We start from the raw sequence: 16,241 nt of genomic DNA on the forward strand, positions 1-16,241 counted from the left end.
TGCCTATACTAAAGGTATAATCTCGCATTTTACTCGTTATTTTAATCAGAATGATCAAAGTGTTGTGTAATCCAATATGTAATATACTCGTACATTCAGTATATATATATATCTACTTTTCATCTATCCATACAGTATATATATACAAAATAATTTATACTCATTCTATTGTAATAATAACGGAAAAAATAGAGGAAATATTTCTGTATCTTATTGTTATATGTAATCCAAAATGATACCAATCATCACTGAAAGATTAAAGTAGTCAAAGTTAGATCTGCGCTTGATTTACAATTATAGATATCGATCTTTCAATAGGAATTAATTTTTACCCAATATTTTTTACAGTATACAATTGGTAGAAATTTCAATATTAAAAAAGTTACCGTTCCAGCACTATATAAAATTATCAACTTTATACACATCTCTTAATGCTAAGATCTCCTACATTATAAAAGAATTCTTAGAGTCATCCTTAAGATCTTATTGTACACTAAGCAGATCTATGATAAAGCATAATTTAATTAATCATTTACATTACATGTACGGTACTATTGCACTGACTAAAATCAAACATATACAGTAATAGTTAACATACGAGCCTATTGTTATTATTTTAATAGCAAACTCGTTGTTCTTTAGGTTAACTTAGCATAACTCGGTGGTGCAAACCTCCTTCGTAAAAATTTTAATATATACAATGGCACACAGCTAATAATTGTTAATACAACTACTTTCCACAAAAAATTGAAGGATGTTATAAAGTTCAGATCAAAGTAATTGCGTAATAACAACATAGAACAAAAGTATAAAGCCAAGCTAAATATTTCCGATACTATCACTACCCAATGCCAGGTACGTATTGTCAAAGCGACCATGAGCAACTCGGTCAATATAAGTGCAGTGAAAGAGATTGATACTATATGAGCAAATTCAGACTCAAATAGTAATAATGCACCGCACATAATTGTTCCACCTTGGTAAATACTAATCAAGATCCATATAAAAAAAGTTTTATAAGATAAAGAACGTCCTTTAGATAGGTCTTTATATAATTCCGGATAAGTCATTGCAATTTCAGCAGAAACATCAACATCTAAAACTAAAGAAAATACTGGAGCCATGGTATATATTGTTGCATAGCCAACCATGAGAAAGCCTTGATAAAGCGCAACCGATGAGAAATAGAATATAGACGAGAAGACAGCTTGCATGACAGATATTATTAGACCTCGATGGATAACAAATTGGCTTAATGATGCTGTTCGTTTATAACTATTTCTACCATGCCATAGCAATAACCGCCCTATATATTTAAATTGCGTTATAGAAAAATCCGACGCTAGCGATGCTTGCTTACCTTCTTTTCCAACAATCCCAATACCAACATCCGCCACTTGTATCATACTGACATCATTTCCTCCGTCTCCAATAGCGCATGTTTGTTGTTGCGTATGTTTCTTAATCAGTCGTACAATATTTGCTTTTTGAGTTGGTGAACATCGACAGCAAATTACCGCTGAACATTGACAAGCTACTTCCATAAATTCATGCTCAAAATATCGCAAGCAAACATCTAGCGTATCACCGCGTATAATTAATGCACAATCATTTTTCCTTCTAAAGGTATTCAGTTCTATTCTTACTTCAGGCCGATTATTAACTTGCTTAAAAGTATGAATTGCTTGATTTCTAGATATTAATCGTGCGCTTACACCAATACATGCTGCAGTTTCCATCTTATCACCTGTTAACATCCATACTTTAATGCCAGCATTCCTTACCAACTCTAAAGTCGGTCGAACATCAACTTGCAATGTATCTTCTACACCAGTCAAGCATAATAGTTTCATATCTTTTTCTAGTCTCTCGATAACAGCGCTCACTTTCGCCGCTCTTTCATTAACGCTTAACTTTGCTTGAGAATAGCGTGCATCAAAATCATTATATAATTCTTGTGTAAGAATTCTTTTCGCTACAACTAGCGTTCGAAGTCCTTCTCTTGCCATGTTGCCACATTCCTCTTCTAACCAATCATTGTATTGCACTATATTTGACATAACAGCATCAGCACCTTTCATCAGGAAAAAGATTTCATTACTGGTGTGATCTTTCAGAATTATTCCCATTCGTTTTCTCTCCGATGTGAAGGGAAACAATTGCAGTATACTGTATCTCAAAATTTGTCCATTAGGCAGTCTCAAGCATATTGTAGAAAGATCTCGTTTCACTAGCGTAATCCCTACTGATTCTGTCCATTTGACAAGAGCAATCTAAATTATGTAAGAAAGTCTAATTAATATGCTATGCAACATGAATATTTCAAGAAACAAATTTGATACCTCATCTGGACTTGACGCTTGATAATCGATTCTGTTGTCGTCAGCGCTAAGAGAAACTTCAATATCGACGTCATCACTAGAAATGCTGTCATCGTCGACAACGTTATCGAAACTTTTAGCGATTACAGGTGTAACGTTGTGACATAGAGCGATCGCTAAGATCGCTTCATGAGCTTGTTCTAACGGCTGATTTCTCATCTATAAATAAAATTTATATTCAATTTTACAAACAAAGTTTTGAAAAAAATTTATTAAATTGTATCCTATTCGAACCCTAGATCGTCTCGAGAGGCCACTACCATTGTCACTATCGGAAGCCGAAGATATGTATAGGCTACGTAAGTATTCTTTGATCTATGCAACCCATCAAAATTAGTTCGCTTAACTAACGCATAATTTTCTAGGGTAGCATGAAAGAACAGATTACCTCTTCCATGCTCTCTATACCAAATGATACATTGCCTGTGTGTAGGCGTTTAAAAACCTAATCCAATCATAAGTTTCCTGCGTCAGAAAGGCATCTCAGGCTTACAATTTATGCTATCAGCATCCTTACCATCTCATTTTGTGTTAGTGTTCCCGTTTTGTCGGATAGGATGTAACCTACTCTACCAAGCTCTTCAGGAATTGTACTACTGCGAACGACTGTTCCAGGAATCTCTTTATCAGAATTGATCATCCAAGAATAGACAATTTTGCCCATGTCCAAATTTACTCTTAGGCTAATTCATTTAAGAGAAAAAATTCAGAATAACACGTTTGAGTTACAGATAGAATTCCAATCTCGCTGTAATCAATGGCCAAATTGCAATGATTAAATCTAAATCGTCAACTTGGGTATAATGGACATGTACCTTATAGGGATGATTGAAGAAAATAGTAAAATAAATCTAAAAAAGTAACGATACCATGGTCCTTGAAAGCCCTTAAGAAAATAAGTTATATGGTTAATGTATTGACTTGATCAATTCTAGGTGTAAATAATAGTAAAGCCATGAAACTGACCTTCAAGCTTACGAGCAAAAGTGCTAAACTAATAGTAGCCATAAATAGTACTTTGGTTAGTTGATTAATTTCGATATCGATTAATCCAATCTAGAATGTATAACCATAAAAAAGTATCTGGGTTACTTGAAACAATGGTAGATTTAACTATGATAGAGATGGTACCTTTGTTGGGGGACTAGATGCATTCATTGAACTTCTAGTTTCAAGTCCTGTGTAAATGACAATCCCTACAATAGGACCTACAGAAACACAGATTAAAAATGTTAGAATTAACGAATTAAAAGGTTTAATCATATGGAGTTACCTGATGCAACAACTGTATTGGCCCATATTGTATTTTCGATACTTAGAGGCTCTTGAATTTCGTTATCACTCTAATATTAGTACGAAAATGTCTTTCTTAAAATATAGTAATATTATAGAAAGGAATAGGACAATCTTGGTATTTCTGTTAACCTCATTAAAAGTTCCTACAAAGTCATAGATATCCATTCGAGGTTTTTCTGCATAAATCGAGGCGTTTATTGAAAATAATTCCTAAAAAATTAATAACAGAGGGATGATATTACTGATGAACCCATAGCTTAGACAATAAAAATAATTTCTATACCCTATTCGAGCGAAGTTGTTGACATGTTCCCACGGCTAATCTTAATTTCCAATCTGTTTCCCCATCGAGTTGATCAGTACGTATAAAGCATGCACCTATATCCCATAGTTAATAGGAATGTGGGTATAATTTATCGTTTTTAGTAAAAATAGCAGTTTCCATCTTTTCTAATTACTGTAGCTACCTCCTTTTTCGGTTGTCTGCAATAAAACCATATCAGCGGGTACTCGTTGATTCTAGACAGTACGTAAACAGAGTATTTAAATAAGTGCAGGGTTAGACTACTAGGTTGCATGATATCAATATCATATTCAGTTTAACGAATTGCCGCTACATCAGGTATTTCGTATTTTACAATAATCTACTCAACTATCATAATCCTAAGCTTACTTTATCAATCATGATAATGTCGCCAACAACGATTTCACTGCACATAACGGGTTGAGTCCCTATATTGACAATAAAGAGATTTACATTATTGTATTAACGTAGTAACATTGGTAAACGATCATAGGAAATTCATACCTCTTCTTGTTAGTTTCTTATATGATTGATTATTGATTTCACGATCTCTTCGATATCTTTTAAAGTCATCGAAAGCTTCACGGCACATTGTAACAAATAATACAAAGGTCTATGGAGGATATATTTTAAATTGTTATTATAAAAAAGTCTTCTAGCAGCATAATTGTAATTTTTGTACAAGTGTAAATAGATAAATATAGTATTTACTGTGTAATATGATATAAGATCTATCTATTATGTAATGCCGCACGAAAGCATATTTAAACTTATGTAGAATAAAATAAGTTATCTACAGTAATGTAAAGAATATAATAATATCAAGAGAATAGCATGATTACATCAGTGAAGCAATAACTGTCGAATACTATCTGCGGTTATTCATTGCTACTATTACTTACCAATGGTCCCCAATAAGTATACAAATAGCCAATTTTTAAATCTGGAATAAATTGTGATAGTGCTACCATCAAGAAATAAAAATTGAGGAAGAATCTGAATTGTTCATATAATACCTATTCAAAAATAGAAAGTTGAAAACTATGGTTATCGAAGTTCTATTGCATACGCATAATAGCGTGTAAGATACGGCTATCATTCCAATATTCCGTATTGCACATTCGATATAGCAATATAATATTTCTATTTTGGGCAGTATACGTGTTGCAATTTATTATTGTAATCTAAGATTGAAATACAAATATAAATTCATTAAATGATATAAATCCAGTTAGTAACCGCATCTATTATATATTATAATATATACATGCTGTATACTGTATCATATACATAAATCAATTAACAATAAAGTGTGTCCATTATTTGTATGTTATACATACACAAGGAAGGAAAGTAAATACGGAATATTTTTGATTTCGAGTGATATTTGGAGGATAATCCGCTTGAATCTAGAGAATATTGAATTATAAGATGGTTTTAAGTAAATTTTAATTTTTTAATTCATGCTACTTTTTATTTTCTTGGATATAATGTGTAAATGTATAAAAAGTATTGCATTAGAAAGTGATGCCAATCGATCCAAATCACTCAATCACAAGTATATTATCTTACCACTTGGCCGATCTGTATATTTCGTGAATGATATTCTTTTTCTTCTTTACAAATATTACGTATCTTTGTACAGCATCTAAAGATTGACAAGTCTTATGAATAAGAGAGAAGCTTGACAGTGACATTTAGCCTAGCGTATCAGGAATTGCCTATACTGTAGTAGTAGGATAATTGATCATGAAATCATTTGTGTTCTAAACTATGGTACGATAATTAATGAATAAAAATATGTAGACATAAACAGGTAGACGATAATGTATATAGTTTTCTACCTTTATCATGTGACGTAACTGTATGAGCATTGACTATATTAAAATCGCTATGAAGAGCAGATCAAATTACTGCACGTACGCATGTCTACCATAATTACTTACACGGTGAATGATTCATAATAATTAATTATAATGTACAATGTAGAGGAATAACACGCGTATCAAAGTAGAGTATTGGCTTAATTTATCATTGCATTCATCCGGACTACATGAGTTGTATCAGTTGTTTAAGAAAGTATGTTAATGGTGTCCTTATGTCGCATGGTTACTTTTCGAACAATACGCTTTGGATGCAATGCACGGTAATTATGGGTTTGGAACAGATGCATCAATAATTAATAAAGGTCTTTCTTGAAAGGCATGGCAAAGTTGAATCTCAAGCTTTTGGATAAATAAAGCAATTGCTATTATGGTCATTATTTGAGAAGGAGAATGATTATCAGTTTTGATGAAGTGAAATTGATCGATGTTGTTATGGTACAGTACTACAAGCAGTTGTACATAAAAGTCGAAATTCATTCGCTATCATTTTTACAAATCATAAGAGCAAGCAAATCTCCATACTACGTTGCGATCTGGCGATCCATTATTGCATTATGTTGTAAAATTTAGAATATTACTTGAGTATATCCGTGTCCATACCGTCACGATGTTGTTGTGATTCTTTTGGCAATGCATGAGTTGGATGTTGTTTGAAAGCCTACTGCGACAACTGACGTAATTGTTCGCTGTCTACGCGTACAGTTTATGAAGCAGTGTTGATCAAGTTTATTGGACATTGCTACTTTACTACAGTCAATTGTAAACGTACGAGTAATCGTGGATTAGAAAGAACGACTATAGTATAGGGTCTTTGGTCATGATTTCCCGACGTTTAAACAGTTGCAACTTGTAAGACTGTACTGTAGACCGTGTCCAATCGACATGTCTAGATTGAATTTCTTCATCCAAGATGGTACAACGAAGTGTTAACAATGTTGCATTGAATGATGGCCACCACAATGAGATCATTTGACTGTGTACACGTTATCGTATTCTTCTATTGGTACCATTTATTGAGTCGATAAGGTAGAAAGATAGAAATTGAACTGGTGTAGTAATATCTGTGTAGACCTACTTTGATGTACAGTAGATTGTAATTCTCATGACTAGAGTTATTCATTAAACGCCACCTATGCTACTATCAATGACTCCATTGAACAGCTTTCTTCTTACCTTGTGAAAGAGTCTGTCAGACAAGATGGCGAGAATAGATTGGCTAGTCGTGAATTTCTTCTTCTACGATGAGCTTGTCGGTTACTATAAGCTGCAAAACCATCGTCCGTATATTCATCATCGGTCAAGGATGAGTAATCATCGGCAGTGGAATGATCTCGAGTATCAATCAGTTTGGTCTTGGCCGATAATGCCGATTCGTTCTTGGCGTATTTAACATTATTCAATGCACGTAAAGGAATGGCAGTAGCCATAACAACCACTCCGATCGAAATTGGCTCTGTTGATCCACTCTTTTCAACGATAAAGCGATGGAATATAGGCTTGATAGGCTAGGCAATAGGAAAATTAATCAAGTAGTAATGAATTGATGAAGTCTTTCCTCTTCGTTTGTGTTGATTAGTCGACTTCATCAACTTCTTGCCGACTTAAATATGGGTATATTTTGCTCTGTTGAAATCTATTGGAACACGAGTATTGTATTAAGCATAGAGTAGTCGTTATTATGCCTTGCTAACGGGGTTCATCGATTGATTGTCCTAGCCATTGACTCAGAGTACTATAGACTGTGCACGGTAGACTGTCGACTGTAGACTGTGCAGTATTGTACTGTAGTGAGGCTGACTCGTCCTTAGCGTCACACTGTACTATATGCGAAGCATTCATTGACAAAACGATTAATTGTCCTAGCCATTGACTCAGAGTACTATAGACTGTGCACGGTAGACTGTCGACTGTAGACTGTGTATAGTACTGTACAGTATTGTACTCAGTAGTGAGACTGACTCGTCCGTAGCGTCACAATGTACTGTACTGTATGTCTGTATGCGAAGCATTCACTGACAAAACGATTGATTGTCCTAGCAATTGACTCAGAGTACTATAGACTGTGCACGGTAGACTGTCGACTGTACAGTATTGTACTGTACTGTAGTGAGACTGACTCGTCCGTAGTGTCACACTGTACTGTACTGTATGCGAAGCATTCACTGACAAACGATCCATTTTTAGATCGATACGTACGGTACAGTATATGACGTAATGTTAGAATGTAGCGTGTGACGTGTGTGCGCTAGAGACCCTTAGTACAGGGTATTGTACAGTACTGTACGTTGAGTGAAGCTACAGTGCAGTACTGTACGCACAGAGTGTGCTGTACTGTAGCCAGTTGAACTTGAGTCAGGGACTGCAGCTGCAGTACTAAAAGAAGAAAGAAAAGGAACTGCCAACGGTTGTTGACTCTACTCTTTTCTTTCCTCTTTTACTAGTACAGTCAGTACACGAGTCCCTGCTTGAGTCTTCACTATAGTATCCATGCGCGAAAACCATCAGCTAATGTACTGTACTGCAAGCTAGAAACAGGAGCGTAAGAAATGATTCCTGTATGGACATTGGACAGCGAATAAAAGTCACGTGGCAATTGCGTCACCAGAGCGGCAAACGCCAACAGTGTAGTGTACAGTTCTAGAGGGACTGTACAGCTGAAATAACCAGGTAAGAGAGTCAATCGACTAGTCTACACTAGCGCTTTTCAACACTGCTTACGGATGCTACAGACATTACAGACTCGACCGGACGGTAAACACTGGCTTCAAATCCAAAAGGCGCTCAAACGACTTCAATCGAAATCTTGATACAAGCGTAGACAGCTGCGACAACTGGCCAAAACAGTCAACATGTCGTATCCAGAGGCATCTCCTTCAACTCCACAGCTATTTTCAACGTTAAAGAAAGACAACTATTTCGATCTGGATGATATTATCGTCTGCCAAGAGAAAGTAACTTGTACTTTTCAATCCACTGTACATCGATTAGGATATATTGATCCTGGATCGAATAAGGAGGATATCCAAGAGGACGCCAAAATGGAATTACCCTATTGGTTAGCCAAGGCGTTATGCACTAGAAAACGTAAAATAGTGTCCATCGAGTATCCTAATGTATATCGAAGTTCTTATTTGCAAATTTTGGCTGCTGATGCAAATGTCGTCGATCTGCATAAATGGGGGCCTTCCTATTATCGATTAGGAGAAAAATTATTCAATTTTGAGCATGATGAATCTCGTCCACTTGCTGAAGGCCTATTACAGGTATATTTCATCAAATAAAGTAGACGCATTACGCCCACTGTAGAGTTTGACAGGCGCATAAATGAATAGAGTGAAGTAATAAAATGCTTAATTAATTTACTATCACTACGACATGCCAAGAATAGGCATTCTGGATGGATCTTACTGTTATCGTGTACTCAATTCATGCAGAAATGACGATGTAACATTAAAGCTATGTAACACATACGGTACAGCTAGAGATCAAGAGTACAGTAGGTCGGCATGAATTCAGCTGCAATAATGATTCAATTGTGATACTGTAGAAATAGAGACATTACTGTAGTAGGCGACGATGGTGTGAGACTTCTTAACGAGAAAAAGTTGTGATCTGACTGTGTTAGGTAGATGGTAAATTGAATCAAGTAAAGTAGATAGGGTTTGCTGCTGTACACGCCTACAGTATGCAAACTAACGCGAATTCATTAGTTTCCAAAGTCTCTAGTAGTAAAATGCATAACGCTATCTTTATCCTATGTTGTAACAAATAGATTATGGCAGACAAGTGCAACTGTCATTCTTATTGAAGAAAATATATTGTTTTTCAGTCAACAAATGAAGATAGTAAATTGAATCAAGTAAAGCTGATGGGATTTGCTACTGTACACGTCTACAGTATACAAACTAAAGCAAATTCATTAGTTTTCAAAGTCTCTAGTAATAAAATGCATAACGCTGTCTTTACGCTATGTTGTAACAAATATATTATGGCAGACAAGTGTAACTGTCATCCTTATTGAAGAAAATATATTCTTTTTAAGTAAAATAAATTAAGACACACATCCTATCAAGCCAAGCTCCTTTATTAATGCCTGGTTTCAGTTTCAGCAGTATCTGGAAATCTTCAGTAGGCGTGGATATGTTAACAATAATACTGTAATCAAGATAGTCTTCGATATCTTCATACTTAATCATAAAGGAATTGTTCATTTCTTTTCAGGCATTTATTTCTCGATTTCGTAAAGTAATGGATTCTTCACAGAATGCTCAATACCAAGATACATATCAACTCACCGAGAAACTGGATGAAATTGAGCGGAAAATATTTAAATCAACAAGACAAAATGTTGAGGACTTTGAGCGTTGGCAGGTTGGAAAATCGAATCAATTATCGACTTCTGAAGCAATTTTAAGCCATCGTAAGAGGAAACATACTGACGATAACGTATCATGAAGTTGTCGTTCCCAACCAATGTCAATGTAATTGAGATTATTTTATTGGCTGCAAAGTGTATACGCTGACGTAACATTTATTGAATCATATGGTTTGCTACCTCGATAGCTTTCCTTGGTACTGGTAAAATGCTACTCTTATTGTATATTGTGATATATATTCATAGATGTACATCTAGCACCATGACAATCCTTAACTTATTGCAATTTTTTTACTTCATTCTACAGTATTTGCAAACAATATTGTATATACAGTATACTGCCTGTATCGTATGTAAATATGCTCGAGTTTTATAGGTATACTTTGCTATGATAACTTGAAAAATTGAAAGTTTCTGTACAATGTACATACACGACGTATGATAACAATAACAAATTATAAAATTGTTTGAAATATGAATCTTTTAGCATTTTATGCAACGATTAAATTGCATTCATTCAAATTGCAGCATAAATCCGTTCGTATAGTAATATAGACCGGCATTGTACTGTATCATGGTCTTCTGCTAGTAGTTCATGACTGTTCTGTATACATTGGCCGACATATACTCATACACGTATCGATGCAAAATGCGAATTGTGACATCGATCATGAATTAATTAACTGATGTCGATGGATAATTGACAACGTATATTTGCATCATTTCAGGCTGTAGTTGTATAGGAATAGTTGGGTACTGTCAATTTAGCTGTACAGTATGAAGGGTTATCTTGTAGATCTTTGAGCTCTTGGCAAGATGGCTTAATTAAGTCAATCTTTCCTGACTATCTATTGACTGCCTACGTAAACTGGCCTATAAGATTTGTAAACACGATCGTTTTATATTGTTTTTCCATCTCTACTTCTACTGCATAATAATTTATTAAGTATAGTAGTGAGTAAAACTTACAATTATTCTGATCTTATGTCTAGTCCATGATGAAATATGAAATGGAACCTTAATTTATTACTACTGTAGTCTCATCTCCACACGATAGATCGACAGTATTGATACTCAGGTCAACACATTAAGCAGAGGTAAAAGACGAGCTTTACCCTATGCTGTACATTGAAGTGCACAATGTACTGTACGCACTGTAGTCTCTGCTTTGAACTCGTCTAACTTATTTCTAAGGTTATTACCACTGATTTAGTAGTAATATTGGGAAAATTGAGATCTTCCTCGATAATCTGATATATAATTCGGCAATTTATTATATATACATCCTCCATTCACTGAATGGCTACTTGGCTGTTTACGATGGACTTCTACCGAGTCGATTAATGGACTACTACTAAAAGTCCATGGCAGAAACGTTCTCAAATGCTTTTCGTGAGAGTATACTGAACTTTATATATGTAGTTTCTGCTTTGAACTCGTCTAACTTATTTCTAAGGTTATTACCACTGACTTAGTAGTAATATTGGGAAAATTGAGATCTTCCTCGACAATCTGATATATAATTTGGCAATTTATTATACAGTATATACATCCTCCATTCACTGAATGGCTACTTGGCTGTTTACGATGGACTTCTACCGAGTCGATTAATGGACTACTACTAAAAGTCCATGGCAGAAACGTTCTCAAATGCTTTTAGTGAGAGTACACTGAACTTTATATATGTAGCTTCTGCTTTGAACTCGTCTAACTTATTTCTGAGGTTATTTACCATTCATTTAGTAGTAATATTGGGAAAATTGAGATCTTCCTCGACAATCTGATATATAATTTGGCAATTTATTATACAGTATATACATCCTCCATTCACTGAATGGCTACTTGGCTGTTTACGATGGACTTCTACCGAGTCGATTAATGGACTACTACTAAAAGTCCATGGCAGAAACGTTCTCAAATACTTTTCGTGAGAGTATACTGAACTTTATATATGTAGTTTCTGCTTTGAACTCGTCTAACTTATTTCTAAGGTTATTACCACTGACTTAGTAGTAATATTGGGAAAATTGAGATCTTCCTCGACAATCTGATATATAATTTGGCAATTTATTATACAGTATATACATCCTCCATTCACTGAATGGCTACTTGGCTGTTTACGATGGACTTGTACCGAGTCGATTAATAGACTACTACTGGAAGTTTATGGCAGAAACGTTCTCAAATGCTTTTAGTGAGAGTGTAGTGAACTTTATATAGGAATGGGGGGGGGGGGAGTACTTGTACTAGTGTGCAGTATGTACTGTACTGTAGTATAACTGTACGACGTTGATGAATTGAATGCTACTCAACTCCAACCGATCGTACGCCACCGTACACGTGTCCACTGTGGATCGAATGCAACCATGGTCTAGCCGGATACAGTGCGCAGGAGCAGTACAGTACCGGATCCAAGCGAACCAACACAGTACGCCAGGACGGTACCGTACGGGATTGGGTGACGCACGGTCCCGTACTTGAAGCGCTTGCTCAACGACGTTCCTGCGTTCCGAAGTAAAGCCAGCAAGGCAAGAAGAAGAAAAAAAATGTCTTCACAGGCTTCTCTATCCGAAATTTTATCCACCTTGTATACGGAATACAATCTTAAAACTCCAAACAAGTTGAAAATAGTCGATTGCTACTTGTTCTATATTCTATTAACTGGTATCTTTCAATTTGGCTATTGCTGCTTGGTTGGTACTTTCCCCTTCAATGCGTTCTTGTCAGGATTCATCTCTACTGTGGCTAGCTTTACCTTAGGAGGTAAATTGCTCCATTTGTTGATCTTTCAAAGACCATCTTATGCCCTTACTGTAGGCAAGATGGCCATGTTTGTAGTCAAAAACAACAACAACTATTTCAATACTTGCGATCGTCCCTTGAAGGCCGATTCTCAACAAAAGTTATTTTGGACTTTCTACGCTACATACAATAGTCGTCTACGGTACATTACTTTGTTGTCCTTTTTTACTTCAATAAAATGTCGACTACCGTATCATGGTCCAACGAGCGATTGCAGCCTTAACAGCACTAGGCCAATCAAATACAACACTTGAAATAGACCTACCTCACATCCAACTGACAATAAAACCTAACTTAGTATATGACTGATAAATTAGTCCAGCTGAATCGTCTACATCACTCTTGAGAAAGTATTCTGCAAGGAAATCGACTGAAATCAACGTAGATACCGACTGTCGCTGACTACATACTACAGTTAAAACAAATAGCGATGAAAGAAATCAAAATAATACTAGAATAAAAAGTCTAGAAATATACTGTAGTAATGTTGTCGATGCACATTGTATACATGATGATTTATGAAATTGTTCTAACTCTATCACATTTGGATTGAGTTGTACTTTTTTAATCGATTAGCTGACATGCTAATTTCTTTTTCTTCTTCCAATCTTATAGTCTGTCTTCGAGTGCAAGTTAATCCTCTCAACAGGCCAATCTTCAAAGGAATTTCACCGGAACGTGCTTTTGGTGATTTTTTGTTTGCTAACGTCTTACTCCATTTGATTGTGATCAATTTTATCGGTTAATCAGTCAACCTTGTCACTCAAGACTTGATTTTGTAACATTTACAATATGAAAAGGATAGTAATATGACAATTTGGATGCGACCAATTTTTATTGACGTAACTATGTTTCCACACAAATCAATGGTGTGGATTCTTACCCATTCTAATAACACAGAAATAAAACTATAAGAAATATGATCAATATTCCATAGTATCTTTGTTTGCTTGCTTTAAAAATGAATGATAGTGTATCTTATCTTTTGAAGAAATTGAAGAAGAAAGTGAATTACAGTAGACTACTACGCAGCATGTTTGTGTGCCATACTTTGACTACGAATGCTTGCAATATTTTGCGTTATTCCAAGAGCTTGTGACAGCATACGAATAAGGCAACAGTTTATTGCCATTTTCTTCTTTTAGCGAATAGCTATACGTAATTTATTACTCCCAAGAGTTGTGTGAGCAAAATGAGATTAGTAAATCACATCTTACGATCAATATCTATAACGTGAGATAGTTTCAATATTCATTATCCATTAATCATGCCTGTAGTAAATAGTCTTATAACGAGTAGCGATAGTAGAACCGTACGCTTGCCGCTACGATCACTCATATTGGCCGTTTATGTGAACTTATAGTCCTCTTCTATTCTGCCTATTTCTCCTAGAGCCAAAAAGCAAATTTACGTACATCATATAAAATGTGTACTAATTTATTTATAAATGGCAGTAGCTTAAAATTTCGATCAATTGTTAGCAGTTAAAAGATGGATCAGTTTCAAGATGATTGATTTGCCTACCCTAAGATGTGTTTTTATCCAACATGCACGAACGCAAATTCTTTTAATGGAAATATCAATCAGTGTTTTATACTTGACTCTCAGATAGCAATATCGTGTTGATAGCTTTCAATTTATAGTAATCATATGAATCATATAAGAAAATTCTTTCAATTCACTACTACTTTTTAAAGATGGAAAGACTCGGCCTATTTCAGAATTGTCGACTGTCAAATATAGACAATATGAGATTGAACAAGGACTTTTAATATATTCTCCCTACCAACATTACATCGTAAAGTCACCTATCAAGAATTTGCCGACCTAAAGTAACAACTAGGAAAGTAACATTGATTGGAATGGATATTCATTCAAGTAATTTCAACGGTACAACGTAAAGAAACATTTTTTCACTTATAAGCGACCAAAAGATCACTGCTGTACCATGTTATGTCAACATGCATCATGATATCATCATCCATCACTTACTGTCGAGAGGACTCTTTAGTCAATGCTAAACTCGTTAGGTCAATGAAAATTACGATTTCGTAGTTGAACCAATTAAATATTGCTATGTGATTAGCTGCACTTCGGTATAGACTCAATATCAGAAAATAATCATACGGTACTGTAAACGACATCTAGTACTATTATTATCATATTTGTAACTCGCAGTGACAGAACCTTGAAAATAAGTCCAATTTCCGAAAGGTTTTAAAGGTGTTCAGTTACATTTGTTTATTTATCACCTGCGTTTGCTAAAATAAAAGCTTAATCAGAGGCTTTGCAGTGTGATGTTCAGGTTTAGCATTACAAGCTGAATGGAAGGAAGCCTATTTGCATCATAAAAACTAACATGCTGTATCTTATATCTTATCTTGGGTAGCGTAGGTCTTAAGGGCAAAATTTCGTTCCTTGACAATTACACCGTTAAAGAGATTCATATTTTTGGTGAAATAAATCTGACAAATAGTCAATCTATCCAATATTTACACCTTAATTAATGATAATGCCAAATTATAAATTCTGTACATTGCAATGCTTCTTTCAGTATACATTGACGCTTATGAGCAGAATCGCTCCAATTGATTATTATTATCATATTTCCAAAACTAAAATCAACTTATATCGTTAAAATATTGTACAAAGAAAATCCAGTTATAATTTAAAAATAATTGCACTTTCATCAATTGTTCAATTTCAGACTGGCAACATTTAATATTCTGTACTCCGCCTTTCTAAGTATTTCCTACAAAAATTGTGTTTAATTGCATGATTAATATTGAACAAGGCTATTATAGTTCAAAAATGGAGCAATATCTAATCATGTAATAGTTACCTTCGTGCATTATCTAAAATTTCTCTTTTCCTTCTGAACAACAATGACTGACGTTCCTCCGGCGATTTGTGGTTATTGAGATCAATTTGTACTTTACTGTCGTCATTGGATTCTTTCAATTCCTTATTGTGGCACTCAGTGACTTCAGGAGTTGGTTTTGGGTCACTACTTGCTTGGCTAAAGTTTGTTGAACAAGGTGTTCGGTTTGCTTCTATCTTATTGGCACTATCGCCACTATCTGATAAAGTGGTATCATTACTTTGAGGTAGTGACGGTCCACCAACTGCAGCACTATTTTCGTCCGATGCCGTTGCAGTAGGATTGTCAGCAGTCTATAACCCGTTATGGTTTGAAA

The 16,241-nt window shown here is 35.0% G+C and overlaps 3 protein-coding genes across 3 annotated transcripts; 2 read left to right on the forward strand and 1 right to left on the reverse strand.

The window, feature by feature from the left end:
- Positions 1 to 638: 638 nt before the first annotated feature.
- TRIADDRAFT_55823 (uncharacterized protein) lies at positions 639 to 7,294 on the reverse strand (the record flags this gene model as incomplete). Its single annotated transcript, XM_002112077.1, has 17 exons — positions 639 to 2,273; positions 2,343 to 2,540; positions 2,770 to 2,826; positions 2,899 to 3,064; positions 3,197 to 3,267; positions 3,348 to 3,437; positions 3,513 to 3,589; positions 3,655 to 3,724; positions 3,807 to 3,887; positions 3,961 to 4,055; positions 4,145 to 4,196; positions 4,351 to 4,409; positions 4,486 to 4,594; positions 4,884 to 4,997; positions 5,322 to 5,390; positions 5,554 to 5,629; positions 7,041 to 7,294. 17 exons carry the CDS (start codon positions 7,292 to 7,294, stop codon positions 639 to 641), a joined length of 3,273 nt encoding a protein of 1,090 aa, XP_002112113.1.
- A 1,422-nt stretch (positions 7,295 to 8,716) lies between these two features.
- On the forward strand, positions 8,717 to 10,322 carry TRIADDRAFT_24572 (uncharacterized protein; the record flags this gene model as incomplete). The annotated part of the gene is made up of 2 exons (XM_002111577.1): positions 8,717 to 9,130; positions 10,089 to 10,322. The coding sequence occupies 2 exons, from the start codon at positions 8,717 to 8,719 to the stop codon at positions 10,320 to 10,322; spliced, it is 648 nt and encodes a 215-aa protein (XP_002111613.1).
- A 2,466-nt stretch (positions 10,323 to 12,788) lies between these two features.
- On the forward strand, positions 12,789 to 13,790 carry TRIADDRAFT_55825 (uncharacterized protein; the record flags this gene model as incomplete). Its single annotated transcript, XM_002111578.1, has 2 exons — positions 12,789 to 13,005; positions 13,660 to 13,790. The coding sequence occupies 2 exons, from the start codon at positions 12,789 to 12,791 to the stop codon at positions 13,788 to 13,790; spliced, it is 348 nt and encodes a 115-aa protein (XP_002111614.1).
- Positions 13,791 to 16,241: the final 2,451 nt, after the last annotated feature.

Source organism: Trichoplax adhaerens, genomic scaffold, assembly GCF_000150275.1.
Source record: "Trichoplax adhaerens TRIADscaffold_4 genomic scaffold, whole genome shotgun sequence".
Classification (NCBI taxonomy): Eukaryota; Metazoa; Placozoa; class Uniplacotomia; order Trichoplacea; family Trichoplacidae; genus Trichoplax; species Trichoplax adhaerens.